Raw genomic sequence first — 27,622 nt, 5'->3', positions numbered from 1 at the left:
CCATTCCCACATTCCCACATTCCACAACCCACAACAGCCCCATCTTATTCATCCCCGAGTCATCCCAACCCCATGGCCAACCAGCCATGCCATGCCCTCACGCGCCGATCATTACCGTCGCCCGGAAGCCCGGCACCATCCCCCCCCCCACACTCCACATCCCTTCTCTTTCTCACAACACCCCGCCGAGCCCGCCGAGCCCTGCCCAGCCCGCCAACCATGAAGATCACGGCGCGCTCATGGAACCCACAGCCTCGGACTCTGCACCTTGGGTCTCCCTTGGTTTTGGCGTCGTGTTACTCTAACTCGTGGGAACTTCTGGGGAACTGATGGGAAGGATGGAAGTCGTGTAACGAGCACGAATACAAATACGAGATAACACCGGCTTTGCCACCTAGTTCGTTAAAATCCCATGCTTATCCCCCCTCGGTTACTCGAACACAGATCTACATGGAATACGAATAATTGGATTGGAGAGAAAAAAACGTCCAAGAAAAAAGGTAAAAAGAAGCAAAGCAATGTCTTAAAAGATCCGACCGGCCGGCCCTTGGCTCCAGAACGCCCGCCCGCATTGACCACCGTCTAATTCATCCTCATCCCCATTTCCATTTCCACCCCTGAGTTCACATTTTAACTAGTTATTCCCTTCTTTCCTCCCTTATTAATATTGTCCTTCTCCCGCCAACAGCCAGCGCAAGGTAGCAACACCGTCCGATCAGCCGTCCCCACACCAGCCCGTCACCATCAGACCTCCCATACCAGCCCGTCACCATCAGACCTCCCATACCAACCCGTCACTATCAAACCTCCCACACCAACTCAACTACCTCATCCACCGGCTCGATGCCCTCCTCGTCACGCTTGGCACGGTGCACATACGCCTGGCGGAAGCGGTCGCCCTTCTCGGTGCCGCCATCGACACCCAGCAAGCGATAGCTCTTCTTCTGGTCGTCGCCCAGCCGGGGACGGAAGGGGCCGTACACGAAATCGTACCGGTTGTCTGCGTCCCTGAAGGTGCCCTCCATGCGGGTGAGGTCGAGCTGGTCGAGGCCCTCGCGGTAGACGGTGATGCTGTAGCCGTTGGCGAGGAGGGTGTCCTTGCCGAAGCCCCAGCGCTGCAGGAAGCAGTCACCGCAGAGGTGCGCGACGGCGGCCATCTCGACGACGGGAGCTTTGTACCACGACTTCCAGTGATGCAGACTCAGGGCGCGGCGGCCGCTTTCAAAGAAGCCCGACGGGTCGCCCCAGAAGTCGTGCTGGTATAGCCCGTCGACGAGGGTCAGCTTGGTGGCGGTGCGCTGGTATACGCAATCGCGCAGCATGCCGTCGCCTGTCTTGATCGTCGTCTCCCTGATGCAGTTTTCTAGCTCTGGCTCGAGCTGTTTGGCCAGCGGCATCGACAGGAAGGTGCCGGCGCCGCCAAACGCCATGAAGCCCCAGGACTTGACGCTGATCCAGTTGTCGGCTAGGGCGCCGAGCCAGAGCGGGCGGGTGTGGTCGTGCTCGTGAAGCCTGCGACTGAGGGGGTCGAGGGCGGGAAAGAAGGTGTCGTCGTCGAGTACGCCGAGCCACTGGGTCTGCGGGGACGAGACGTCGAGCATGTCGCGGATCAGAAGGAAGTGCAGTTGCTCAACGGCGGCGGGCCGGCGGAGCTCGTCGCCCTCTTTGTGGTTTTTGCGCGGCATGGATTCTTTGAGCTTCGGGGCGATGATGGTCGCGTTGATGCCGTGGTCGCGATACAGCTTCTCAAGCGCACGAAGGTCGTGCTTGGCGCCATCGTCGTCGGCGTCCGCGATGACGGCAACGAGCTGAGCGCCCGTGCCGGAGAGCCAGTGGGCGAAGGAGGGCAGCGACTTCTCGACGCGCTCGTAGTTGGATGCGATGCCGAAGGCGAGGTAGCCGTACTGGTCGGCGTGTGGCGGGAAGGGCCGCGGCACCTCGAGGGTGAGCGGTTCGCATGGAGGGGGGGTGAATTGGCCGCAGTCGGCCTTCATGTCGAGGGTGACCGGGTCGTTGATGAGGGGGTCCGCGATCTTGCCGACGGCATCACGGTTGACGTTGCCGTAGACGGGCTTGACGCAGCGGCGGCTGTAGATGACCTTCTCGCTCAGTCCGAGTTCCTTGCTGCGCAGGAACTTCCAATCATTGTCGCAGAAGTCGGCTCGCTGTGCGGCTGCCTGCGCGTCCAAGTCCGCTAGTTGTTGTGTCTTCGGTTCCTCAGGTTCGGGCTTATTTGTTACTGGGCGATCGACCAGATGTGGGAGGTTGAGGGATGTGCCGATGTGTAGGCGGTGGGCGGTCAGGAGGAGGACGCTCAACATCACAGCGATTAGGACAGCGAGATAAGCTCTCGCAGAGCATTGATGGGCGAGCATCATGACAACGGCATGTCGAGGAAACGGGTCTGGTCAGTAAGGTTCTCGCCCTGTGTGAGAGTGAGGCAGAGGGAGGTCGACTGGAGGCTGCCGAATAAAAGCACAAAGCGAGCGACGACAAAAACAAGGGCAGGCGATGAGCGCAGCCGTCAGTGGAAGTGAATCGGGTGTGGCCGCTGGGATGCCAGATGCTCAGAAAAATAAGTGGAAGGGATCGCCGGTAAATCTGCGACTGGAAACTTGGAACGGAAGGCACTTGCAGGTTTACAAACTTCACGGCGGGGGGGCGGGAAAGAACCAAGGACAGGGTCTGGCAGTGACTTCGCCTTCCCGACCTAACTCAGATAAGCGGTTGCATCCAGAGTACACACAACGGGAAGCACATGCGGCGCTTACCCTCCCGTGACAAACGTTGGACGGTGGACGGGCAAACGAGCCCCACGGAGATGCTGTGTTGCGCGTCTTGTTGCTCCTTCTTCCCCCACGACCCCGGAACGGCGAAAATGGGACACAATTGCGCCTGGCCAGAACCATTGAATCCTGCCTTGGTGGAGCCAACTGACAGGCGTCAAGTCTACCCGGTGTGCCGGTCTGGGTTAGCCCGAAATATGTCGCGGGGCGGATTCTTGCTCCCGGGCGCGAACGAGACCCTGGCGAGCTTGGTTGGACTCCCTTTCTTTTCACAGTGCACCGTACACAGTGATCCTTCAACCATCTCCTCTTGCTTGCAATACCCGGTTACCATCCTGCCCGAGCCAATCTTCCAATTCAGTGACAGTGCAGAGCACCAGCGTGTGAGGGGGGGTTGCTTCCATGCCACCAGCGAATGGGATGGGCCGAATACACAAAATATGTAAAACCTTAGCGCAACGTGGTGGCGCAGCGCCTCCCTTTCATCCTCTGAAGTTCTCGAAGGGGAATGATGCGATTTTTCAGGGGGCCATTAAGTGCCAAGCCGGCTACACCCACCTTTTTTAACGTCCCCCTCGTCCCGTTCTCCCCATTGTTGCCCTCTACCGAGACGAAGATGAACAAGAGTTTGGGGTGCAACCCTGACTTGAAACTTGCCATTCGACTCATGTCCGGGTTTCTGTTCGAATGAGGGGTAAATTGCTTGGAATCGAGGTACTTGTATTCGTACACTGTAACGAGACTGCGTAAATTAGCGACACCTTGCGCGACCAAACGGCCAAGGTGTCACTCGAGCCGCGGTGCATGACGTGTGTGTCTTATGAGACCCACATAACCTGTCTCACGGTGCGACAGAGCGGTATCCCGTCCTTCTAACGAGGAAGTCCGGAAGTCAGACATGGAAGACTCAGGAAAGACCCAACTCATGAGGTATGGACAAGTAACACATAACTAGTACAGTCTTGTGTACAGTCCTTTTGTACAATGTCCGCACGATGTCAATGAGCATGAAACTCCGATCGGCCTTCCCCACCAGCGATCGACTTCCAGGCTGGGCAATTCTGAGCCCCTGGAACCCGTTGCGGCAGGCACAAGCGCCCAATGATGACGCAGCCCCGAGCTGCTTCAGTTCTCCTGGATGAATATCACCCATCTTAGTAGCGGCTCTCGGTGTCGATCTTCCACGCCCAAAGCATCAGGTTAGGGCACCCCTTTTCACTGCTCAACATCCCAATGGCATCTCCACGGACCCAGGAACCGACAACTCAAAAATAGTTGGCCAAGTCGATGTGGCCATCCGTCTCCAGCAACGGAAAGAGGTTGAGGGCGCCAAAGGTCTGCTCGGCATCAGCATCCAGAGACCCCCCCATGAGCGAGAAGTCTGGCGTCCGTGGGAGGGTGTCGGTCAGGCCGAGGAAAGTCGACTCGAAATCGAAGTTGAAGCGCGGTTCCTCTTCGTCGGCGTTCCCCGAGCCAATTTTGTCTGACCTGCCGGCCCCTTTTGGGGGACTCCCGCTTTGCCAGCTCCCTGACGGTGCCCGGCCACGGTCGTTGCTCGCGCGTGGCGCCCGGGGAATGAGGCCGAACAGCTGGGACGAGCTCTCGGTTCTCTGCTGCCGCTCCTGTATCTCTCTCCGTTCGAGGTATTGTAGCGCAGTGCTGAGCAGGGACTTGGCGATGAGCGAGTACTGCATCGCGTGAGCGTCGGCCTGGGCAAAGTACTCGAGGGCAGCAATAGACGCCCGGCAATGCTTCTCGATAATACGGCCGAACCCTCCGAGCAGACCGACACCGAGCACAAGTGACGAGGCAAAGAGCCACGAGCTGGAGAGGATCAGTAGCTGGAGTAAGAACGGGTCGGGGTCACTCACATAATTACGGGAGCACGGCGCGTCATCAAGCCTCGCTCGATCAGGCTCTGGACCGGTTCCACCATGAGAATGGCCGCATCGATGCAGGCATCGGCCAGCTTCGACTTGCCGGTGAGGCCGGCACCGGCAAGGGAATTCCCCTCTGATAACCTCCGGTGCAGTTCCACCATGAGGAAGGGCCGTGAAACGAGAATTACGGCATAGTAGTACGAGGAAAGGATCTGGCAGGCGCCATTGGCCATCCCTGGCTGGTCCTCGGGCGACGTCCCGTCCACGACGTCCTTTAATCGGTGCAGCCAGCGGGTTGACCAGTCCCGCAGCTCGCGTGAGATGCCTTCGGTCAGCCGAGGTGAGATTTTGCGTCGTGAGTAGACTTCCATCACGATAGCCTCAATGACCAAGAAGATTTGGGCAGACGCGTTCAGCAGGTCAAACTTCTCGTGGCCAGCCTCGTCCTGTGCCCTGCACGGTACCGTGCAATCAACGTCCGACGTAGCGGGCGGACGGCCCATGGAGGTGCTGAGGAATAAGTCCACCACTCTCAGACTTTTCCAAAGGCAGTCTCTCTGCCGGTGCACGTCGGAGCCGAACCTAGCGTTCACGGCTGTCCGGTGGATGCCGATGGAATAGGCTGCTCGAGCAGCAATGCCAAAGAAGAGAAAAGCGCCGTTGAGTTGGCATGCGCCGAGTGAGTAAATGGTGATGAGGATGAACACTTGGACACTGGCAACCCCCACGTTGGCGCTGAGACTGGCGAAGGCAACGCTCCGGGCGTAGTCAAAGTACAGCTGGGCGGTGTGCTCGTCCGACTTCTGGCAGCCGATGGCGAGCACCAGGTAGTTCACCGCCGAGGGAACATCGACGGCCTTGTCACGCGGCTGGGCGTGTTCGGCCCAGGCGGCGATATCATCCGCCAGACGGGTGTTGTCGAACAAGTCGATGAGCCCGGCTGTCACGTCGAGGTAGGCAGACACCGTAGGCCCCGTAGGCAATTTGATCGGCGGCGGCTCACCTCCGTAGCTGCCAGATGTTCCGGGGCGCGAGTAGACATTCTCTAGGGCCGAGTAGCCACTGGTCTCGGGGGCGAAAGCATTGGCATCGACGCGCGTTGTCACAAGCCTCCGAACGGTCTGGAAAAAGGACAGGGGCGCGCAGTCGCCGATGAAGATGAGTTTGCCTTGGGCGTCACAAAGGAGGCGGGCCTCGCGAGGGACTTCGGTCTCTTCGTGTTCCTCAAGGGCGGCAAAAACGGTGTCCTGGGGTAATGGCTCTTCGGGGCCGGAGTGTAAGGCGGGTGCGGCTGGTGCAAGCGAGACGTTAGGGGAGGCAGCGCCAACAAGAGGTGCGGTGTGAGAGGGCGTCGGTATTGGCGTAGGATGGTGAGATGAGTGGTTCGAGTGCCGGTTTTGACGGTCGTGGTGTGCCGAAACAGAATGGGCTATCCTCGACGGGGAGGGCTGGTCCCGGTCCTGGGCGGCGACATCGTCAGAGCGGGGCCTCGGCCGGCGTCGCGGAGCGGTGTAACGGCAGCTGTCCGGCTGCCGCCGTCTTAAACAGTACGCGCATGGTTGTGCGCCACTGCATTTAATTTTTCGTAGCTTGCAGAGGTCGCAAGCGTTGGTTACGCGCGTCCGGATCGATCTGGTCTCCATTGGAAGAAGACTGAAAATGGAGTGTTCCAGCTTTAACTTGAGAAAAAGATGCTTGAGAGCGCAGGAACGGCTATGGCCGGCCCCACTTGCCACTGAATGCCCGATTGGGAAGGCGATATCCCGAGCAGGACCTCGGGTGCAACTCTTGCCTGCACTTTCTGGCCAAAAAAAACAAAATTGAAGGCAAATAAGAAATGAAGCAAAAATGGGATTTGAAAGAAGTCGAGCAAAACAATTTAAATAAAGATATCGAGTCAAAGCAATGTAAATTGGGTAATTACAGCCAGCTTCTGTGAGTTTCCGGATGGCTTTCCTTGCGTTCCTAGAGGAGAGTCGAGGTTTGGTCGCGTCTATACTTGGAGGAGTCCGGCGTTTTCTACCCATCGGTGTCGTTTGGAAGTCGGAACATAACCGGTTACACCCAAGTAACTTCACACGCTTCATGAATATTATTGAGTTTCTACATGATCTAACATCCAGTATCGGTCATCCTCCCTTAGTCTACACACACAAGCCACCTGGCTGTCCTTCCTGCATGATTCGCGATATACAATATATCGGGTACCTAGTATAACCCGTGTGGGAATCCCATGACACTGCCCAACAAGTTGCCGTCCCGCACAGTTGTCTCCCAGTCTCCAAACCCACAACCCGGCTTTCCAGGATAGCAAGCTTGCTCAGACCAACACCCGCCAACCACCCACAGCACCACAACACCAACTCAACCCAGCGTCTTGAACAAATCCCCCGCATACTGCACCGCCAGGCCGCCATACTTGGCCACCTCCTCCCGGGTCCCAGCGCGCTCCATATCCACGGTATAACTCCCCAAGCACCGCTCCAGCGTCTTGCGCGACTGCAGCATACTCCTGTTCACCTTCTCGCGGACCTCCCTGGCCGCAGCCGAACCACCACCTCCCTCCCCATCACCACTACCACCACCACCACTGCTACCACCACCCACCCCCTCCCCCAGCATACCCCCACCCCCACCAAACACGCGCACCTCCCCCGCCATGGCGCCCACATCCCCCGCCACCTTCACCAACGCATTAAACAGCATGGTGTGGCGCGCCGCCGCCCGCAGCCCGTCGCGGTCGAGCCGCTCGTGCAGGCGTGCGATGTCGGCGCGGAGAAGGGCGACCTCTTCCTGCGTGGCCGCGGCGGCGGCGGCGTGCTCTGTCTCTGTATTCTTCTCCTCCTCCTGCTGTTGCTGCTGCTGCTCCTTGTTGTGGGTGCGGAAGCGTTTGGTGGGGGTTGGGGTGAGCTGTGAGGAGAGGGCGCGGAGTTGTTTGTTGATTGATTTGAGGGTTTTGGTGCCTGATGGGAAGGTTGGGGCCGGTGAGGGGGTGGGGGGAGTGGCTGGGGAGCTGTCACTGTCGGTGATGGGAGGGGATTTGGTGGCGTTGTTGTTGTTGTTGTTGTTGTTGTTGTTGGGGGTTTCGGGGGATTCGGGTTGCTTGAAGGGCTGTGGGATTGCCGGGAGGGGGTTGGGATACGCCTTGAAGGTGTAGTCGCGGGTCGGGGTGAAGTTGCTGACGGGCGTGAGCTCCTTGTGTTCGTTGGCGGGCTTCTTCTTGCTAATCTTAATCTTGGAAGGGCCGGCGATGGCGGGAACCTCTGAGGTGCCTTTGTTGAAAGGGTACTGGTGCTTGGCCTCTGTTGCGCTCAGCCCTGGTCTTGCGGGTATTGTCCTCTATCTTGGGGCTGTCTTGGGCAGCGAGACACTCCGCGCTATTTTCCGTGTCTTTCGTAGCCTTGGCTTCGTTCTTCTTCACTTCTCTGTTCCTAGACTCGCTCTTCTTGAGGTTCTTCTCGACGTCGTTCTTTTTAAACACTTTTTTCTTGGGTTCACTCTTCTGCGAGTTCTCGGCAGACTTTGACGCATGGGCTTCAAGGATCCTCTCGAACGCAGACGGCATCGGAGGAATAATAGGAGTTTCCTTCCAGGCAGTGCCTGTGCCAGAGACGTTGTCGGAGCTCATCCGGTCCTTCTCATTGACGTTGCCATTCGACTCCTTGTCACCTTTAGGCTCCTTAAAGCGGTCCTTCCTGTTGGGCCTGACCCGCTTCGCGCGTTTCGCAGTCGGCGATTGCTGGAGCTCGTCGTCGAAGGTGCGCTTGGTCGGCCCGACATGGAGAGGAGAGGGAAAGGATTTAAAGTCCATGTTATGACCGTCTAAGATTGAACTCGAGTCAGAAACTGGTATGATTGGAACAAGCTGTGGTCATATGGATCAGGATAAAGTCGCTCAACTCACCTCCCAGTGTGGACTGATCTTGTCCCATTACTTGAGAAATTCAAAAGGGTAATGTCGTAGTTTGTGGTGAAGGGAAAAAGGCCGAACGGGGACGGGGGTTGAGTGCAATTTTTGTTTTACATCGATTCGATGCCAGTCTGGTCACGATGGAGTCGAGGACCCGAAAGAAGATGAAAGAAAAAAACAGTCGTGATGTTGAAAAACAGGGAGGTAAATAGAGAAAGTAATCCCAAGGGAAACGTGCAAGAAAAGTGCAAAACAAAGTCGCGACTTTGGCTGGCCGTGGTTGAGAAGGGAGCGGGGGAAGTTGTCAGAGTAGTACGTTTATTGTTTTTGCAGAAGATGTAAACAATCGTGGTGGGCTTAAGCGGAAAGAACTGAGAACCGTGGATCTCGGGGGGCATATGATGCCGGGTTTCCATCCCATCCCATTCCTGAGCCCAAGATCTCGCGTACTCCTTGACCATGGCCAAGTAAAGAAAAGGGGCTCTATCGACTGGCTCGCGGTTGTAATCCTAACAGAGATGCGAGTGCATTAACCACTAATTATTTTCAGGTCGCCCTCGGTCGAGTTGATTGTTGGCCCTTGAGCGGTTGGTCGCCTTTTACGAATATTTGTATGCAATTGGGCACATTCTGTGTAGTTCACCCCCTCTTCATGATATGAATAAGTTGGATCTATCATCTACTTAACATCGCCGCCAAAGGCGGTTCAAGCTGTTTACACTGGGAAGTCGGTCGGGGAGGCATTGGTATTTGACAGTAGTTATCTTGGTTTACTTGCAGCCGAATACCTAAAGAACTACCCGATCATGCTTGCTAAATGAAGCAGCTGCTTTGCTAAACAGCCACTTTTCGGGATGCCATGTCGATCCTCTCACGGTTGGTCCAACAAACAGAGGCTTGTCTTGTGTTGGTTCGCCGTTGAGAGTTGAAACGTGAAACATGGTCCCTTTTCGGACTGGCGGTTTTGTCAAAAGGCTTGTTTCATTGCCAAGGCGGCGCAGAATCCATTGGCCCATGAGTTGGCCCCGCCAGCGATACGAATTCACTAACCCTCTTTTGGAAGTCCCCGTATTACTGGGGCCACACGGGAGAGACGGGCCAACGAGGAGACTCGATTTCACGCGCTCCCCGCAGCACAGCCCCAGTCCCGTTCCTTCTCGGTCCCTGGAATTTTGGGACTGACCCTGCGCTGGACAGAGAATACACGAAGCGTGACCTGCATTTTCTGTAACATGGCCCCCAAGGTCCCTGTCAGGGGATTGCGAACCACCAGACTGGCGCCCTGGCCCTGACCAACAGCGCGGGAACAGGGCGGGCCTTACGTCAGTTCCGAGCAGAGACGAAAAAGAAGGGAAGCCGTTCTTCTGCCCACCTCACCTTCAACACGATCTGATGAACCCGAAAATCGAGTCCCTCGGGTCTACAGAGTAGTGCCTCGAGCTACGGCCACCTCACTTCCCCGTCGCAATCCCTCGATCGACCATCGCATTCACGACCCGAACGATCCGCCGAGTAACCGAATAAGCCCCCCCTCGCCAACCCGCCCAACAACAGCCGGTGTGTTCCGGCCGAGTTTGTAGACAAGATGAAGATGGGATGGACAATGGCGCCGAAAATTACAGCGTTGCTAGGCGCGCTGCTGCTTGTAGCGCCCGGCGCAAGCGCACAGGGAGGAAAACTGGAGGTCGACCTTGATTCATCATGTGAGTGAGCAGTCGTCGTCTTGTATTTTTTTTGACTCGACTATGCTCCGGAGGATCGCGAGGGACCGCTGCTGACACGCGAGCACCGCAGCCTCGATCAGGTCGGCCGCCAAGGTCGTTGCGGCCAACCTCATGAACTACTACAGCGGAGACGAGCCCGGCCAGACCCCCGGCATCCTCCCCGGGCCGCCGCCGGGGGGTCCGTACTACTGGTGGCAGGCCGGCGCCATGTGGGGCACCATCGTCGACTACTGGTTCTACACGGGCGACGACCAGTACAACGCCGAGGCATTGCGGTCCATGGTGTTCCAGGCCGAGGCCCCCGTCAACGCCTACATGCCGCGCAACTGGACCGCCTCACTGGGCAACGACGACCAGGGCTTCTGGGGCATGTCCGCCATGCTCGCCGCCGAGGTCAACTTCCCGAACCCCAAACCCGACCAGCCGCAGTGGCTCGCCCTCGCGCAGGCCGTCTTCAACACCCAGGTGGCCCGCTGGGAGACCCAGGACTGCGCCGGCGGTCTGCGGTGGCAGGTCGAGCACACCAACGGCGGCTACGACTACAAAAACACCATCGCCAACGGCGTGTTCCTCAACATCGCCTCGCGCCTGGCCCGCTACACGCGGAACGAGACGTACGCCCACTGGACCGAGAAGACGTGGGACTGGATCGAGGCCATGGGCTACATCACCGAGGACTACAACGTCCTGGACGGCGCCCACATCCCGTTCAACTGCACCGACCTGAACCCGGTCCAGTTCTCGGCCAACGCCGCCATTCTCATCCACGCCGCTGCCGTGATGTACAATTACGTTCGTCTCCCTTTTTGTCTTGCCCCTCTTTCTCTCCCTCTCCATTACCCTTCCCTCCCCCTTTCGTTCTCCCCAACCCCACCCCCCCCCTCCCCCAACCCAACTAACCCCCCTCCCAGACCGAAGGCGCCACCCGCACCAAATGGCAAGGCCGCGTCGCCGGCCTGCTCAACCGCACGGTCGAGCACTTCTTCCCGGAGGGCATCATGATCGAGCGCCCCTGCGAGCTGGAAGACCGAGTCCAATGCAACACCGACCAGCACTCCTTCAAGGGCTACATGCACCGCGCGCTCGCCACCGTCGCCGTCCTCGCCCCCTTCACCTACGCCGACGTCATGAAGACGCTGCGCTCCTCCACCGAAGGCTGCGTCACCTCCTGCCTCGCCGACGGCACCTGCGGCTTCCGCTGGAACACGGGCGAGTACGATAACGATGTGGCGGCCGGCCCCGCGGGCCAGCAGATGAGTGCGCTGGCGGCGCTGTCGACCCTGTTGATTGATCAGGGCCATGTGCTGAATGGCCCGCTGACGAACCAGACGGGTGGCACGAGCCAGGGGGATCCGAATGCCGGGCAGAAGTTCCAGGGCTTGTCGCCGCCGAGGGAGATTACTACGGGGGATAGGGCTGGGTCGGGGATTGTCACGGCGGTGGTGTTGGCGTCGTTTTTGGGGAGCGTGGCGTGGATGGGGATGTCGTGGTCGGAGTAGGCTGGGTACCTGCTTACCTAGGTTTGTGGGGGGTGGGTGGTTTGTTGTGTTGCGTGGTTACTGCTTGTAGGGTATGGGATGGGGATTGGGTGGTTGGATGTGTCGGCTTTTGTGTGTTGAGCGTTGATCAGCGAGCGATTGCACAGCGGCGCAAGGCAAAGCAGGTAATGCTCGGCTGGACGGGTTTCTTTTTCCTTTTGCTGTTGTATGGCGTTTGGGACAGACGTGTGCTTGGTATGTAGTACGAATATTGGCTTCGGGTTATATGTGGTTTTGGATTATTGTCGAGTTTACTTCGGTTCTGCACCAGTTCGAAATAAATCTGGGTATGTTGCCCGTCTTTTGGACTTGATGTGATCTGTTTCGTCAGAGGCCCTAGCAATATCTATCGCCGTCGTAGTTCGCGTTTTGTTTACTGTTCCATTTTGGTTAACTGTAGGTTGTTAGCATACGTCCTCTTAAGGGTTTCATGTCGACATGTAGTCACTGGTAGGTCTGTTGGTTGCTGACAACCACATAGCCTCGTGCTCTAAACTGTGCTCTGCGGGTATTACCCATCCATGCAATCCATGTCGGGCTGTGTGCGTTGGAAAAAGAGAGCGGCGTGTATCTGGCCAACGGGGACCCGAGCTTCTCTCTCCAAAACCACGAACACTCAGACAATGTGACCTGTTATCCGTCAACACCCGTCTTCTGGAGATATCTCGAGGCACTGGGTTAAGAGCACGGCACGTACCAAATGTAGAGTGATATCAGGCGAGTCAATTCCCAGTAAGTCCAGTCCTACATGATGTGCTATTCCTACATGATGCCCTAAAGAGACATGTTGTCCTAGTGAGACGTAATGTCCCAATCCTACATGATGCCCCGGCCAAGCAAAAAGTGAGTGCTTGACCGTATGGTTCTCCATCGACCTCACGAGTGCCTCGGCGGCGGAAAGACAAAACGCCTATGGCTTCTCCGACCAGAGCCAGACACCCATCGCCACCCCGACTGCTCGAACCATGAAATAGAGAACCAATCGTCGTCGCCCCCGATAACCAGAGGGCAACCATAGGCGCAAGAAAAGGGCCAGTATCTTCCAATATCCCCCCCCCCCCTCCCCGTCAATACCGAGCCTCCACCTTTCTCAACCAAGCCCGTACTTCCTGTTTCCATCCATAAACTCTCACTGCAGAGCGGGGGCGCTGCAACCCCCCTAGAGGGACGTGTCTGTCGAGGCGCGATCTTGGTTCTCGAGCTTCTCAATACGCTCGAGGAGCATTTCGATGGTCTCCCGGTCCGTGTCTGCCGAGGTTCGAAAGTGGTTCTCGCTGTACTCGAGGTCTTCGATGCGCGGGATCAGGTCGTTAATGGTCTCCAGCTCTGTCTCTAGCCTGGCGACCTCCTCGCTGAGCTCGGCCCTCTGCGCCCCAATGAAGTTCACGTTCCACCTCTTGTGCTTTTCGAGCTCTTCAATGCGCTCATTTTGGGCTGCCAGGTCGCGGCGGAGTGTCTCCAGGACGGTGGTGAAGGGGTCGTGCTTTGCCACCGTCTCGTTTTGGGTCGATCGCCTGAGGGCTGTCGCCGCCAGCTGAGCGAAATTATCGTAGTCGTCTTCTATGGACGGGAGGGTCGGTGCCTCCGCGGATTGGGATTGTGCGATGTCGTTGTTGGCCTTGCGGCCCTGCATTTTTGGACCAATTGGGGAAGAAGTCACACTCTCGTTCCTCTTTCGCTTTGAGGTGGTTGCCTTGGGTTCGACATGCTCAAGGGCGGGTGGACAGTTGGCGACTGGACTATCCTCTTGTTCCACGACCGGAGTGCTTCGATTGCCGATCGATGCAGGCTGATGAAGCGTAGATGCAAAAGCGATCCACTGGTCGGCCAGCCTCGCCGTCTCGTTGGGGCAGTCGCCAAAGGTGTGCCGATAAACGTGTCGGGCCCAGACGAACAGACGTGAAATTCGCTCGAGTTGTTCACCTTCGATGGGGGGACCTTTATATAATACCTGCACCCGCTCCCAAAACGGTGAGGTACAAGTAGCATAGAAGACCCGGCAGTCATGCATGACCTGAAACATCAAGGCCACATTGTCTGCCACGGCCTGGCTGTATTTTGGGGTCGAGAGGCGTTCGGAATTCCCAAGGGGGTAAAGTACGTGGATGATCGACTTGAACTCGTCGAGCGGCAGGCCACTAAAGTCGAAACCGTCTAGTTCCCAGAACGGCGAATCAGGCCACCGGCAGACCGATGGCATCGTGTTGGTCTCCATGGGGTCTGAACTAATTGAGCTGCGATTTGGTTGTTGGTCGCGGTGTTCTTGAAAGCTGAACCTGCAGCGCGGCAAGGGTGAGCAATCCGATTTTGAAGAGGCGATTGATGCAAACACGGAGAGAGAGCCGACCATCTGACGGGGATTGCTGTTCTCAATTCATACCTTGGATTTGTTTGGTTGAGGTTGAGCGTGTTGACGGTTGGTGGTTTGGAAGAGGGGAAGGTTGAGTAAAGCAGTGGGGGGCGAGACTTAAATTGAAATTCTCTAGTAATTGTGTGGCAAACGCTTCCGGAAGACGGTGGAAGCTCTGTGACTCGGGCGTGGAGGGCCAGCCGTGAACTGCAGCCCCCGGAACCGCGACTCGGGTGCATAGGGTTGACTCCTGGACACTCTGCAACTGAACAACTCACCTGCAGATGGGGGAACTTAGGGGACTTGAGCTGTGATCTCATTAACGGGGGCTCAGGTTCAGGATATTGGCTCTGGACGCATTGTGACTCGTGGATGCAGCACCCAATGGTGAAAGTTAAAGGGGGTGAACTAGGTGTGGCCCTAGCAACGAAGGCCTAGAGGGACAATGTTGACTTTGGTTACTCTGCAGCATAAAGACTCAATCAAAGACAGGAGTGACTTGGGCTCCCTCACGTTCGGGTGTGAAGGGGCACAACGTAGACTTGACGCTAATGCAGATAGAGACCATAAGTATGAGGGAGGCTCAACTCAGAGTGAGCTAGATCAGAGACATGGCTTCAGGAGAGGAGACGGCCACTTGAGCGTATTCAGACGAGTAACAATGCTGATATTAGATAAACTTCATTCATGCGTGACAGGCAGATCTCAGAAAGACAGGAGAACAAATGGTCAATGTTTTAATCATTTGTTTACCAGTGCTGGTTATTATCTAGATTTTAATCCTTTAGACTCCTCTGCTTTCTATTAGTCTTTCACAGGGAGGAGTGTTAAATGTGGCCCTTTCAAGGAGACTACAGATCTGTACTACCTAGAGCTCCCATATTGTTGGTGTGTTGACATGCCCCAGGGGTTCAGGGGCGCATGCAGGGGGTTGTCCAGGGGTTATGTGGACATCGTCCAGGTCGGATGGTCCGTGCGGATATTGTGGGTTCCTGCTGCTTGGCAGAATGAATGTTGCCCAGCCTTCAGCTGCATGGAACTTGCAAGCTGCAAGATGCCAAAGCACATCCATCCACCTCATGAACCATAGATGCAGACCAAATTAACACTGCAATCATGGCATCCACATCCAAAGACAGTGATCCCTGGAACCGGGAGACAAAGAGCAAATTTGAAGGGTGAGACTCACTTCCCACTGCTAATTAGGCTGCCCTTTGCGATCCCTCAATGCTGATATTTACCTTTCTTCTGGCGCCTGCCGATAGCAAAGACCGAAGCGAGTTCCTTGACCCATGCCAGGAGGCTGCTGCACGCAGTATCAGGTGTCTGAATCGCAATGGCGGCGACAGGTCACTCTGTTCGGATTACTTCCAGTGAGTTATGGCTTAGTGGTGGACATGGAGTTAAGATAATGACATGCTAACCATCGCACTCAACAGGGCGTATAGAGATTGCAAGAAGGCTTGGGTATGCTCCTTGGGTTGTCTCTGACTGATGCACACGAGGTCGCTAACTTGGTTGTTTCCTTCCAGATAGAGAAGAGGAAGAATGACAAGAAGGGTAGCTCCTTGTTCTCATAGATCCAAGAGCCTCACGGCCCGTTCGGCAACTTAGCGAACGAGACGACTGTTGTTGGGCTTGACTAGATGCCTTCTCTGGGATATCCAGGATTTGGTAGAGAGTTTGGTGAGGTGGTTTCCCAGCAACTATTTACCTGTGTGTACATAGAGGTCAAAGGGTGGCTCTACATACATGGTTTCGCTGTACATTACTTGTAACATTTCTCTTCCCCTCTGTCAATAAAATCGCGAAATCAAGAGGGCTTGAGCATGGAGGAAGGAGATTGGGGCATCACCTTCGCCCGACTGATCGGACACGCCGGACTCACCTTGTGGGAACCTCGGTGGAGGTGGGGTTGAGCGCACAGGCCACTTCGACCACCCCGCCAGAATCGCCGATTTGGAAGCCGCGACCTCCATCACCTGGACTGCTCGACCCGACACTTCTGCATTGCAAGCTCGGCCTAGGTAGGAGGCAGGTTGTGGCAGTCCGACCCGATCTCTCCGCTGGACCCACAGCTTCAAGAAAAAAACGAGAAAACACTAAAAACAGAAAAGAAAAAACTAAAAGCACCACACCCATCCATCTGCTGCTGTCCAGGATCCAGGATCAAGCCCCTGCCATTGCCATTGGCCCCTCTGCCCCTCCCCCACGTCGAGCTTCCCGTGCCGCTGTCGCTCGCTGCCTTGGGCTTGCACGGCTTGCACTACTTTTAGTACCTGCACACAGCTTATTAGACATTTTACACACGCATCCCACTGCCCAGTGCAGACCTGCTTTTCGCACCATGTCTTCATACAGATATGGCCGCCCGGCGCTGAAGAACAGCGTCGACGTGCAGCTGCAGACGGCCTTCAGCGATGGCAACTGGAATACCGTCATCCGTCTCGCTGCGAAGAGGGCTGCCACCCTCAAGGATCCCTATTATGAGGTGTGTGATACCAAAAATATCCCCGGCGAGCCGATATCGAGGTGGCTCATACTCACTCACTTCTCTCTCAGGCCATCAAGATGTGTGCCGAGTCTCAGCTCGACGGCACTGCTGAAAAGTGTGCCGTGCTGGTTGCCATAGATGATCTCGTCAAGAACAAGAAAACCCCGGATATCGACACCATCGAGCTTTACGAGTGGGCCTGCCGTGATTTCTTCGACTACGAGGTCGAGTACGCCGATAGCCTCGGACCCCTGAGGGCCCGCTGGGCCAAGGCCAACCCCGGCAGCCCCCTGGCCCTGCAGTGTGTCCAGGCCTGTCTGGAGAAGTGGGATCTCGTGAGCGCTCAGCAGGTGGGTGTACCGTGCATTGAGTACCACAGAGTCGGGTCACTGGGACTGACGTGTTTTGCAGATCGCCACGAGTCTGGACAAGGCGTACGCCAACACTGCCGATCGTCGGTACATGTTCTGGAACATCACCCTCACCTACCTTCTTTCAGTATGTTCCGCCACCGCCACCACCACCATCTATTGTACTGTTGAAGCTGACACAGACAGATCAGCCCCCAGTGTACCGATGCGAGCCGCAAGGTCTACAGCCTCTTGGCGGTTAGGCATCTCGAGAGGGCAGCAGACTTGACAGACAATGTACGTTGACCACCGAGCTACCATGCCACCAAATGTGTCTGACATGACGTTCCATAGTCCGCGAAGTTGGAGTCTACAGATAGGGGCCTTATTACGGAAGAAGAGGTCGGTCTTTACTACCGCGTCCTACACAGCCATGGGACCAAGGAAGAATACATCTCCCGGCTGAAGAGCCCCAAACTAGGGGCTATCAGCCAGCTCAAGGAAGGTCGCAAACTCCTCTTCTGCGAAGCACTCGATGCGCTTGAGGCGTGGGGCGAGTGGGATCTTATCTACAACTTATGCCGTGAGGCTCTGGAGCTCGGCTTAGAAGGAGGCACCTCTCCCTTTTTTGTCTGCGACTTGCAGACCTGGAGGAAATTTGCGTCGGCCGCCAGCAAGGTGGTAGACTCGGATAGGTAAGCAATCGTGATACGTCGGACGGTAGAACAGCTTACCGACACACACAGCGCGCTCGGCGAAGTACAAGCCATATTGAAGCGGTATATCGACATCAAGGACACAGCGAGCGCCATGTACAAGAAGAACCTCAGCTTAGCCTTGTTGGAGACCACATTCCGGCTGCCCGCAACTGCACTTAATCCCAACCACGACAACAACGGCTTGTCACCGAGAGTTGTCCAGATCGGCTTGTTTCTCGACCAGTACTTCGAGCGACTGTCTGCGTTTGACGATGTCAAGGGCTACGTGGCGGAGCTGGGCTTCGAGGAGATTAAGACTCTCATGGAGGATGTGCTACCAAAAATGCTCGATGAGGTAGGCCCTGGTTTTATTTGCTCATGGTGTGCGTGGCTAACCAAGTGACAGGATGCCGATAAGGCGCGGAAAGTTGTGCTCAACGCCCTGGTGTGCCGTCTCCGGTACCTCCTCTCCACCTGCCCACAAACCCTGTCCCCCCAGCCTGCCGCCGTCGAAGGCGAAACCCAAGACAAGCCCTTCCAGTGCCGGTTTTGCACCGAACCCACCGAGCTTCCGTGCGAGTCCTGCTTGAAGAAGCTCGTCGTCAATGCCTCGGACGCGTACAGACAGATTACTAGTGACAAGGAACTCGTGGATTCGATCCCCCGCTTGGATAAGGACCCGCGACTGGACCTGGCCCTTGTCATGGGCAATTCACTCTTGAAGCTGTCAGGGCTGCGGCCTCGGACTTCGGATGTCGGCCAGTCACTATGGCAATCCGTCGAACCCCGTTTGTTCCTGCAGGCAGTACTGCTGCTCGACACTCAGCTGAACGAGACTCCCGGGGACACCGAGCTGCGGTTGCTGCTTGTTCAGCTGTATCTCTTGCTCGGATGCGCCTCCTACGCCCACCGTCTCTGGACGCCGCTCGACGTCAAGCGGACCATCCAGGATGCGCTCAGCCCGCTGTTTTTCGATAGGATATCCACGCTCTCTCCTGGCTTGTTCCAGGGCGGCCGCCCGCTGATGGAGCCGTTGCGGGCCTTTTACAAGCACAACCTGAGTGACAAGTCTCCGGTGCGCATCTGGGATGCCTTCTCGGCGGGGAGCTACACTAGCATACTCGACATGATCAACCACGACAGCAGTTTGCGTAGGAGCTGTACTCTGATGATGACACTGGTGGAGGAGCGGCGGGCGATCCGGTGCTACGGCGGGAAGATTGACTGCGAGATTGAGCAGCACCCGCTTACTGGTGAGTTCTTCGCCCTCTTGGGCGTTTTACAGGCTGACAAGTTAGAAAACATCAATGACGACACGACACTGGTTAGCAAGACGGACTACGGGCCGTTCCCGAACCTCGAAAGCCTCCACGGGCCGCCGATCCACGAGTACCTCCGTCTCGGGCCCGGCCTCTCGGTAAGCCTTGCCCGCTTTTGTTCCATTTTACTCCTCTAACCCCAGCAGAACGAACGGTCCCAGCTGGCCTTCCTCTCGGAACAGTACCTCGACCTGCTGCTGTACAAGCCGCCCAAGGACTACAAGCCGGCCAAGCAAACCGAAGCCGCTCTCCGCGACCGCGAGTACACGCTCGAGACGCTCTCCCGCCTTAGCAACTCCCTCAGCGACTTCCTACACCAACCCTCCACAACCTCCCGCCTCACCCCCTCCGAAACGACATACTACAGCGTCTTCTCGCTCCTCTCCGCCGCCCTCCTAATCGCCCTCTCCACCCCGCGCTCCGACCCCCTCCCCAAAACCCTCTCCCTCCTCACCACCTCCATCAAATCCGCCCTCACCACCCTCCGCAGCACCTTCCCGTCCTCCCCCACCAACACCGCCACCCCCACAACCACAACCACAACCACCCCCACTCCCGTAACAACCACCGCCTACCCCGCCCTCACCTCCCTCCCCATTTTATCCTCCATCCGCGACACGGCCCTCGCGGTACGGCACAGCGCCGCCTTCGTCGCGGCGGCGCACGACCGCGAGCTGGCGCGCGACCGCAGCGGGCGGTCGGGCGTGCACCGCGACGCGCTGGCCGAGATGCGCGCGCTGGACGCGGCCGCGGGCAAGGCGCTGGGCGAGGCGCGCGGGTGCGTGTTGAGGCTGAAGGAGGCGCTGGGGGAGGCGGGGTGGATGGATCGGGTTTTGGAGGTTGTTTTTCCGGAGGAGGGGGATGTTCTTCCGGAGGGGGGGGAGGGTGGTGATAAGGGGGATGGGGGTGGGGGTGTGGGTGTGGGTGTGGGTGTGGTGGGCAAGGCGGTGGAGGAGGTTGTTGGGGGGAGGGCGGGCGCGGAGGAGTGGGCTGGGAAGGTGGTGGAGAGTTGGAGGGAGGGGGTTAAGGGGTGGGGGATGGTGAGGATGGAGTAGGACATGTGGTTATATGACCGGGTGGTTGGTTTGAGGTGGTACTGATGGACTTGGTAGTTGGCCTGGGTGGGATACTGATGGATGGTAGTTGGTTTAGGATGTGACGGGAGACACTGATCAGGGTGTGTTGAGGACGAAGTGCTGTATCAGAACGAGATCTCGGTGGCGGTGGGGAAAGGTTCTACGATGATAGAAGGGGGTACGGGGCGGAAGAGAAAATATGTAGATGGACGGGACTGGAAAATGGCAGGAAATGCAATACAATACACGCAATGCTGGCTGCTCAACTCTGCCCATCCAATGCCCTGCACATGCCCGCTATGCTGGTATCAATCATCCCGTCCGACCCGTCACATATTCCAAGAAGACGAAATGCCATCAATTGACGGCATCCACTAGAGGGCTCCCAAAGGAACCCCCCCAACCGTATTAAAAAGAACCATGAGAAACCCCCCATTCCCCGACCACAACCCCCTCTATATCTAGTGCTCAATCCTCCCTACTGATACACCGCCCCCGAACTCGAACTCCGCCGCCTCGCCCGCTTCGTCAGCAAATCCCGCCGCTCCTCCTGCAGCGTAACCCACACCCAGAACCAGCTCATGGTCTCGACAAACATGAAGGTAAAGAAAACGCGGTTCTTGAGCGCGTCGCCGCCCCAGGTCGAGGGCGCGTACCCCGGGTTGTTGGCCGCGCGGTGGACCGAGGGGTGCTGGAACCGGTTCGAGGAGGAGGAGGCCGAGCCCCCCGGGGTGGTGGAGGTGTTGTGGGGTTCGGCGGTGTAGAAGAGCGGGGAGGAGGCGGAGAAGAAGAAGGAGTAGACGGAGAGGAGGAAGGTTAGGGTTAGGCGGAGGGGGGCTGGTTTTGTTTGTGTGTGTTAGTGGTGTGTGGGTGGGTGGGTTATGGCAGGGAGGGAAGGGAGGGCGTACCTTGCATTCCCCAGTAGTGGATCAGGCAGATCTCGTCCGGGAGGGAGAGCGTCACGAGGTCGGTTATGCCGAGGAAGGCGAGGATGACGGCGAGGAAGCCTAGGGCGGGCGAGGACGTTTCGAAAGAGCGGGAGTTTGGCTGTGACGGGTTGGTGGTTAGTTGCTGATCGAGAACTCAGGGGTAGAGGAACGTATGGGTAAAAATTGGGACGTACTAGGCCCATAGACTCGCCGAGGAGCTGGACTATCGGTTGGTCGGCCACCGTCCCTGGGTTGGTGAGGAAGAAGAAGGCGAGGGTGATGTGGAAGAAGCAGAGGGAGGTGAGGATCGTTTTGGCGGATATGAGCGCCATGGTTGCGGTTGTTCGGGTTGTCGGGGTTGTTGTTGTGTAGAAATCAGGCGGTGGTTGACATTAGGTGCGACTTGGAGGTGCAAGTTCTAGTTGCGAAGAGAGAGAGGAGACGGGAGACAGCTCTCAGGAAGCCTGGGAGCTGAAATGCGGCAGCTGCGGCAGCGGCAGCGGCAGGGCGGCGAGGGATGGGATGGCGGTCGGGATACGGCGTGGTTCGTGAAAAAGGGACTGCAAGGTGGGACTCGAATGGAGGTTTCGGGGGTTCGGCTGGTCTATGTGTTCGCCGTGGTCATGGGGCTGGCATCCCACATCGAGTCCTGGTGACCTGAGGCAGAAGGGACCCGGCGTTGGTGTTTTCGACAGGTTCCTTCCTACTTTGTCCAAAGCACGCGCAAGCAGACGGGCTGGCCCGGGGTTCACATGGATGCCTTATCGATCACGGCCCGATAGGCAGGGTTGTGTGATTGGGTGCCCTGCATTTTCACTGGTGGTCCACCAGCCACGATCAATGCTTGTCCTGACGCCCAGTCTGTGGCTGGAGCTGCCTCACTGCAACGTCGGGACCGGGGTAGCATGGCGGGGCATTCCTGAGCTCCACCAGGTTAAGCTGATGAGCTCCTGACTTTCATGAAGCTGCCCGAAGGGTTGAATCTCACCTTCCCGCAAGAATGAGACAAAACTTAAACTTACATGTGACGCTGATGAGGTAACCAACTGGACCTGTAAAGAAATCAAACCTCAACCCCAATTCTCTCAGCGCACGACATTAAACACAACCACAATTCACAACCATCACCACAACTGCCCACCCTTACACGACCATAATCATAACCCCATCTACAGCTACACAACCACAATGGGCGACGACCCAGACCATCCCATGGAGCCCGAAGCCGAGCCCACGCTCGACATCGACCGGCACCTCAAATACTGGAAGATGTGCCTGCAAGCCCCGCTACCCAACCACTACCTCTCCAACGAAGGCGTGCGCATGACCCTCGCCTACTTCATCGTCAATTCCATCCGCATCCTCACCCCCGCCCCAACAGAAACCACACCTTCCACCTCACCAAACCCAAAACCCCCGTTACTCCCCCCCACCGAGCACCGCCGCCTCCGCCAATGGGTCCTCTCCCACCAGCAACCCGGCGGCGGTTTCGCGCCGTCATCCACCCTCCTCTCCCCGCCCACCACAACACCCAGCAGCGGCGGATCCGCAGCGTGGGAGGCCGAGACGGGCGCAAGCGAGGGCGGGACCACGGGAACAGCCGTGGCTAACCTGCCCGCGACGCTGTTCGCGCTGCAGCTGCTGGCGCTGCTGGCGGATGAGGGGGAGGAGGGGGCGGCGCGGGCGTTTGAGGGCGTGGATCGCGTGCAGACTTTGCGGTGGCTGCGGCGGTTGCAGAGGGGGGATGGGAGTTTTGGGGAGGGGGTGAGCTGGATGCCGGGGAAGGGGTGGTTTATTGGGGGCGGGTATGATATGCGGTATTGTTATATTGCGGTGGCGGTGCGGTGGATGTTGAGGGGGGATGTGACGGAGGGGGGGGAGGGGTGGGTGGAGGATTGGGATACGGTCGGGTTGGAGCGGTATATTTTGGGGAGTCAGGTGCGTTATTGTCATGGCATTTCTTAAGTTGTGGGTGTGTGGGTGAGGCTGACTTGGTAGACCTACGACGGCGGGTTTGCCGGCAGCTCGCAAGAGGAACCCCATGGTATGCGTCCCCTGCCTGTTTTTAGGCGGCTTGTCTACTAACTCTACCAGCCGGCTACGCCTACTGCGCCATCGCCGCGCTCTCTCTGCTGGACCGCCCCCTAACAAACAGCACCCCCTTTCACCCCAACAAAATCCTACACTCGGGCATCCGCAACATGCCCGCTCTCCTACACTGGCTCGCCTCGCGCCAGTTTGTCTACCTCGAACCACCACCCGGCAACCCCGACGACACCGAAGAAGAAGAAGACGAAGACAACTTCCTCCTCCCCGCGCGGCTCGCCGACCTCTCCCTCTCGCCCGCCGCCGAGCGGCACGTGGCGTGCAACGGGCGGTGCAACAAGGTGGCCGACACGTGCTACACGTGGTGGGTGGGCGCGGCGCTGGCGAACCTGGGGCGGCGCGAGCTGGTGGACTGGCCGGCGTCGCGGCGCTTCCTGCTCGACAAGATGGCCCACCGCATCGGCGGCTTCAGCAAGCACCCCGGCGGGCCGCCCGACGTGTACCACGGCTGTTTTGGCTTGGCTGCGCTGGCTGTTATGGGCGAGCCGGGGTTGGCGGAGTTTGATTGTGCGCTCGCCGTGCCGGTCGCTACGGTGCGGGTTATTGAGAAGGCGAGGGCCGCGTTGGTGGAGGCGGGCCGGGGGCAGGGCGCGGAGTTGGCGAAGGGGGCTGTTGATATGGGGCTGGCGATGAGGGGGGCGAAACCGGCGTGGTTGAGTACGGTAGGGTGGTGACTGGTAGGATTAAAGTATATCTATGGTCACTCAGCGCTGAATGGCTGTCTATTCGCTGTTGAATCAAAATGGTATCACGAAGCTTCCACCGCGTACTTGATCAGCCGCTTGTAACCCTCCACCGACTCCTCCAGATCCCCGATCGTCAACCCCTCGTCATCCCCATGCTCCACTAGGATACTGCCCGGCCCGTACAGGTAGCTGACATGCTCCCCCTCTAGATTCGGCACATCGGTCCCGTAGTTGGCGACCATCGTCTCGAACCCTGTCACGGTGGTTAGCTCTCACTCTTCCAAAACAAACATAATGCAACCCCCCCAAAAGCCCAACACCAAAACAAGTAAACTCAAAAAAAGACTCACCCTCAACTTCACACCGACACTCCACCGGCCCATACCCCCCCGTCAACTCCAACCCCAACCCCTCCCCCCCCTCAACCCCCGCCAACACATCCCTCATCCTCCCCTCCACAACCCCCCTCCCCGTCCTCCTCTCCCCCACGGCAATCCTCACCGCCAACCGCGCGCTCGCCTCCGCCGCAATCACATTCGCCGCCACCCCGCCCTCCAGCACCCCCACATTAACCGTCGTGTTCCCATACCTCTCACTCGACCCCAGATCGGCCGCCAACAACGCCTCCAGCGCGTGCACCAACCCGGCCGTCGCCGACCGCCCCAGCCAGGGATAACCCGAGTGGCCCGCCCGGCCCGTCGCGGTGAGCGTGCCCGTGGTGATGCCCTTGTGGCCGCAGGCGAGGCGGTTGTCGGTGGGCTCGCCGAAGACGGCGGCGTGGAACTGCGGGGTGGGGTTCGCGGGCGCGTCGTCCGAGGGCGGGTGGCCCGTGGTGAGAGTTTGTGAGAAGTGCTTCATGCCGTCGCCCGAGGTTTCTTCGCCGACGACGTAGAGGAGCACGATGCTTTCCGGGGGGATGGTGTTGGAGGTGAGGAGGAGGGTGGTGGCGGTGATTTGGGCGGCGACGCTGGCTTTGGCGTCGACGGAGCCGCGACCGGAGACGAGGGTGGTGGCGGGGAGGGTGGTGAAGTTGACGGGGTGGGAGGGCGGGATGGGGGTGTGGTCTAGCGCGTAGGGGAGGTAGGGCGGGACGACGTCGATGTGGGAGGTTATGAGGGTGCGGTTGTGCAGGGTGCGGCGGGCGTCGCGGCCGGGCCAGGCGAGCACGTTGTATCGCGGTTGGGGGTTCGGGTTCTCTGTGGTGGAGGTGGAGGGGAGGGGTTGGAGGGACACGGTGTAGTTGAGTTCAGTTAGGGCTTGTCCGAGGAGGAACGCTGCGTCGTTTTCGGTGCCACTGATGGAGGGGACGTCGACGAGGGCGCGGTGGAGGGAGAGGAGGGGGACGCGGTATGAAGGGACATCATCGTCGCTGGCGACACGGTCCAGACCGTTAAGGACATTGTCATGTTGATGGTGGGCGAGTGGGTGCTGTTCCGTGTCGGGATTGAGGAATGCGAAGGTTTGGGTGCCCAGTGTGCTGAGAAGCAACAAGGGCGGAGTTGTGAGCCTCATTTTGAGTCTTCTGCGGATCAATTGGGTTGGGGTTGAGGATGTGTAAGTGAGGTTGAGGATGAGGTTACAATGAAATGAGCTTCAATTGAGCACCTTTGCGGTGTGATGAGGTCATCCAAGCTGCAGCAAAGCCAAGCTCTTTGGCAGGGGTCGTTGTTTGAGTACGGAGGTTTAATAGCTGAGCCAAGAAATGATTTTGCCCAAGAGCAGGCGCGTACGGAGGGTTAATCAATCGGCCAGGAAATCGTTGATATTATCGTCAGGGGGCTACGGAGTTTCAAACAGCTATCAATCCTAAGAATTTAACTTTACGGTACTTCGCAATCCCTACCGTATACACCAACTCGAGGGTTTCCAATACCAGATGGCATCTCCCAACTTCAACATAGTTAAATCACCCGCTGTTCGGAATTTTCCCGTCGCGACGATTAGAGAGATGTGACAAAACCCATGCTTGCCTGAGTGATTCCTGACCGTCTTAATGATTCAGGCTCAACACGATATTGCTGTGCCTGGAGAGATTTGTCCGGAGCTGTTCAGCACGTCCTTCGCAGGTGAATCCGGCCCTCCAGCACTTGGAAACAGAGACATAATGCAGACCAATACGCGCGGTTGCAAATGAAGTGTCACAACTACGGAGTACCGCAACGTCCCTACCACCGCCACCTCTCCGGCAGCACCTGCTTAAAGTCAAACTTGCCGTCCCCCCCTTTCACCACCGCCCCCCTCTCAGTAACAATGGCGTCTATCAGGTCGTGCGGCGTCACATCAAACGCCGGATTCCACACGCCAATCCTCTGGTCCGCAATAGCCACCCTCGCAGTACGGCTAGTGTCAACACTCCCATCCGCATTCACCACCGCGCCCGTGATCTGCGTAAGCTCCTCAGCCTTGCGCTCCTCGATCTTAATCCCCGCCCCACTCTCCGTCTCAAGATCAATACTAGTCGTCGGGGCAGCCACCACAAACTTGACACCGTGGTGGCGGGCCAGCACGGCCAGCGCATAAGTGCCGATCTTGTTGGCCGTGTCGCCGTTGCGGACGACGCGGTCGGCGCCGACCACCACCGCGCCGATGTTCATGCGCTCCCGGTGCAGCGCGAACAGCGCCGCCGCCATGCTGTCTGTCACCAGCGTCGCGGGGATGCCCTCGAAGACCAGCTCGAACGCCGTCAGCCGGCTGCCTTGGTTGTAGGGTCTCGTCTCGGTGCAGTAGGCGTGCTTGAGGAGTTGCTGGGAGTGTAGGCTGCGGATGATGCCCAGCGCCGTGCCGTGGCCTGAGGTTGCGAGCGAACCTGTGTTGCAGTGCGTGAGGACTGACAGTGGCCGGTTGGGGGAGGCGTTGTACTGCTGTTGCAGCCAGGCGGCGCCGTGGGACCCGATGGACCGGTTGTTCTCGAGGTCTTTGGCGAGAAGTCTCTCAGCGGCCTCGGTGTACGCGTTCAGGACGACCTCCTTAGCTTTGGGCGGGGGGAGGGCGTCGTCATTGGCATCACGCGCGACCGCCTTGAGGAGGTCGATGGCATTGGAGAGGTCGACGGCGGTTGGGCGACTGTCCTTAAGGTAGTCGAGGCGGGATTTGATGTAGTCGATGGTTTCATCTCCTGTTGTTTTGTCTGATATGGGTTGTCAGAGGTTGGCTCAGGTTTGCTAAGGCCGGCTTCGTATGGTATTTTGCGCCATGCTCAGTCAGGGTCACTCACAACAGGCCCCGTTATGCAACTCAACCGCAAGAGCGAGAGCAGCAACAAGAGCGATGGCGGGTGCGCCTGCAAATACAGTCAGAACCAAAATAGTCGCCGATCGTCCATGTGTGTAAACTCACCTCTAACCCTCATCGACCGGATGCAGTCAAAGGCCTGCTCGGCGGTCGACACCTCATCGTAGTGGTGTTCGTGGGGTAGTCGCAGCTGGTCGAGCACTAACAACTTGCCCCGCGAATACTTGATCGCTTCGAGAGTTGCCATGACTGGGAACTTAATTATTTGTCAGAAGATTAGGTTGAAACGAACAAAAAAGTAAACCGAAAAGGCCAAGGGGAGATCTCAAAGATTAACAAACTCTCTCCTTCTTTGTACCCGACAGAGAAAGGCTGTTGCAAAATAAAAATGTCTCTTCGGTCCCTGAGATCGCGACATGCCCCGCCACTGACGGGATCTATGGTGGGGTCGCTGCCAGGGGCAAAGGCGTCCCGCATCTGGCACGTGGGGTTGCAGGCAGCATGCTAGGGGTCCGCATCGTCCCGTAGGCGGTGAGTGCATGTAC

General features: G+C 57.8%; 11 protein-coding genes across 11 annotated transcripts; 4 read left to right on the top strand and 7 right to left on the bottom strand.

Annotated features, from left to right (window-relative positions):
* Positions 1 to 348: 348 nt before the first annotated feature.
* On the bottom strand, positions 349 to 2,568 carry B0H64DRAFT_243065 (glycosyltransferase family 31 protein). Its single transcript, XM_062799875.1, has one exon. The coding sequence runs from the start codon at positions 2,376 to 2,378 to the stop codon at positions 801 to 803; it is 1,578 nt and encodes a 525-aa protein (XP_062655457.1). The 5' UTR covers positions 2,379 to 2,568; the 3' UTR covers positions 349 to 800.
* A 1,483-nt stretch (positions 2,569 to 4,051) lies between these two features.
* Positions 4,052 to 6,309, bottom strand: B0H64DRAFT_420152 (uncharacterized protein; the record flags this gene model as incomplete). Its single annotated transcript, XM_062805438.1, has 3 exons — positions 4,052 to 4,610; positions 4,658 to 5,176; positions 5,249 to 6,309. 3 exons carry the CDS (start codon positions 6,307 to 6,309, stop codon positions 4,052 to 4,054), a joined length of 2,139 nt encoding a protein of 712 aa, XP_062655456.1.
* A 721-nt stretch (positions 6,310 to 7,030) lies between these two features.
* Positions 7,031 to 8,477, bottom strand: B0H64DRAFT_420151 (uncharacterized protein; the record flags this gene model as incomplete). The annotated part of the gene is made up of 3 exons (XM_062805437.1): positions 7,031 to 7,256; positions 7,809 to 7,983; positions 8,036 to 8,477. 3 exons carry the CDS (start codon positions 8,475 to 8,477, stop codon positions 7,031 to 7,033), a joined length of 843 nt encoding a protein of 280 aa, XP_062655455.1.
* A 1,293-nt stretch (positions 8,478 to 9,770) lies between these two features.
* Positions 9,771 to 12,146, top strand: B0H64DRAFT_435671 (glycosyl hydrolase family 76-domain-containing protein). The gene is made up of 3 exons (XM_062806150.1): positions 9,771 to 10,279; positions 10,371 to 11,092; positions 11,212 to 12,146. The coding sequence occupies exons 1-3, from the start codon at positions 10,162 to 10,164 to the stop codon at positions 11,797 to 11,799; spliced, it is 1,428 nt and encodes a 475-aa protein (XP_062655454.1). The 5' UTR covers positions 9,771 to 10,161; the 3' UTR covers positions 11,800 to 12,146.
* An 851-nt stretch (positions 12,147 to 12,997) lies between these two features.
* Positions 12,998 to 14,254, bottom strand: B0H64DRAFT_478093 (uncharacterized protein; the record flags this gene model as incomplete). The annotated part of the gene is made up of 2 exons (XM_062808235.1): positions 14,219 to 14,254; positions 12,998 to 14,114 (listed from the first exon to the last, which is right to left on the bottom strand). The coding sequence occupies exon 2, from the start codon at positions 14,051 to 14,053 to the stop codon at positions 12,998 to 13,000; it is 1,056 nt and encodes a 351-aa protein (XP_062655453.1). The 5' UTR covers positions 14,054 to 14,114; positions 14,219 to 14,254.
* Positions 14,255 to 15,246: 992 nt separating this feature from the next.
* On the top strand, positions 15,247 to 16,265 carry B0H64DRAFT_408492 (uncharacterized protein). The gene is made up of 4 exons (XM_062804653.1): positions 15,247 to 15,366; positions 15,454 to 15,561; positions 15,628 to 15,655; positions 15,721 to 16,265. Exons 1-4 carry the CDS (start codon positions 15,305 to 15,307, stop codon positions 15,766 to 15,768), a joined length of 246 nt encoding a protein of 81 aa, XP_062655452.1. The 5' UTR covers positions 15,247 to 15,304; the 3' UTR covers positions 15,769 to 16,265.
* Positions 16,266 to 20,305, top strand: B0H64DRAFT_348346 (N-acetyltransferase B complex non catalytic subunit-domain-containing protein). The gene is made up of 9 exons (XM_062801385.1): positions 16,266 to 16,679; positions 16,751 to 17,032; positions 17,094 to 17,180; positions 17,240 to 17,329; positions 17,387 to 17,727; positions 17,779 to 18,085; positions 18,137 to 18,983; positions 19,029 to 19,147; positions 19,196 to 20,305. Exons 1-9 carry the CDS (start codon positions 16,536 to 16,538, stop codon positions 20,102 to 20,104), a joined length of 3,126 nt encoding a protein of 1,041 aa, XP_062655451.1. The 5' UTR covers positions 16,266 to 16,535; the 3' UTR covers positions 20,105 to 20,305.
* A 266-nt stretch (positions 20,306 to 20,571) lies between these two features.
* On the bottom strand, positions 20,572 to 21,767 carry B0H64DRAFT_348344 (increased loss of mitochondrial DNA protein 1). Its single transcript, XM_062801384.1, has 3 exons — positions 21,249 to 21,767; positions 21,034 to 21,172; positions 20,572 to 20,962 (listed from the first exon to the last, which is right to left on the bottom strand). The coding sequence occupies exons 1-3, from the start codon at positions 21,384 to 21,386 to the stop codon at positions 20,604 to 20,606; spliced, it is 636 nt and encodes a 211-aa protein (XP_062655450.1). The 5' UTR covers positions 21,387 to 21,767; the 3' UTR covers positions 20,572 to 20,603.
* A 475-nt stretch (positions 21,768 to 22,242) lies between these two features.
* On the top strand, positions 22,243 to 23,834 carry B0H64DRAFT_468749 (terpenoid cyclases/protein prenyltransferase alpha-alpha toroid; the record flags this gene model as incomplete). The annotated part of the gene is made up of 3 exons (XM_062807768.1): positions 22,243 to 22,992; positions 23,053 to 23,098; positions 23,149 to 23,834. The coding sequence occupies 3 exons, from the start codon at positions 22,243 to 22,245 to the stop codon at positions 23,832 to 23,834; spliced, it is 1,482 nt and encodes a 493-aa protein (XP_062655449.1).
* A 74-nt stretch (positions 23,835 to 23,908) lies between these two features.
* On the bottom strand, positions 23,909 to 25,358 carry B0H64DRAFT_445944 (uncharacterized protein; the record flags this gene model as incomplete). The annotated part of the gene is made up of 2 exons (XM_062806882.1): positions 23,909 to 24,099; positions 24,197 to 25,358. 2 exons carry the CDS (start codon positions 25,356 to 25,358, stop codon positions 23,909 to 23,911), a joined length of 1,353 nt encoding a protein of 450 aa, XP_062655448.1.
* A 236-nt stretch (positions 25,359 to 25,594) lies between these two features.
* B0H64DRAFT_408479 (Methylthioribose-1-phosphate isomerase) lies at positions 25,595 to 27,512 on the bottom strand. Its single transcript, XM_062804652.1, has 3 exons — positions 27,183 to 27,512; positions 27,061 to 27,126; positions 25,595 to 26,973 (listed from the first exon to the last, which is right to left on the bottom strand). The coding sequence occupies exons 1-3, from the start codon at positions 27,322 to 27,324 to the stop codon at positions 26,012 to 26,014; spliced, it is 1,170 nt and encodes a 389-aa protein (XP_062655447.1). The 5' UTR covers positions 27,325 to 27,512; the 3' UTR covers positions 25,595 to 26,011.
* Between the last annotated feature and the right edge of the window lie 110 nt (positions 27,513 to 27,622).

This window comes from Chaetomium fimeti (assembly GCF_033439085.1).
Source record: "Chaetomium fimeti strain CBS 168.71 chromosome Unknown B0H64scaffold_8, whole genome shotgun sequence".
In the NCBI taxonomy this organism is placed as follows: Eukaryota; Fungi; Ascomycota; class Sordariomycetes; order Sordariales; family Chaetomiaceae; genus Chaetomium; species Chaetomium fimeti.
Note: the sequence above shows the minus strand (reverse complement) of the source record. Positions and strands in the feature narration are given on the sequence as shown.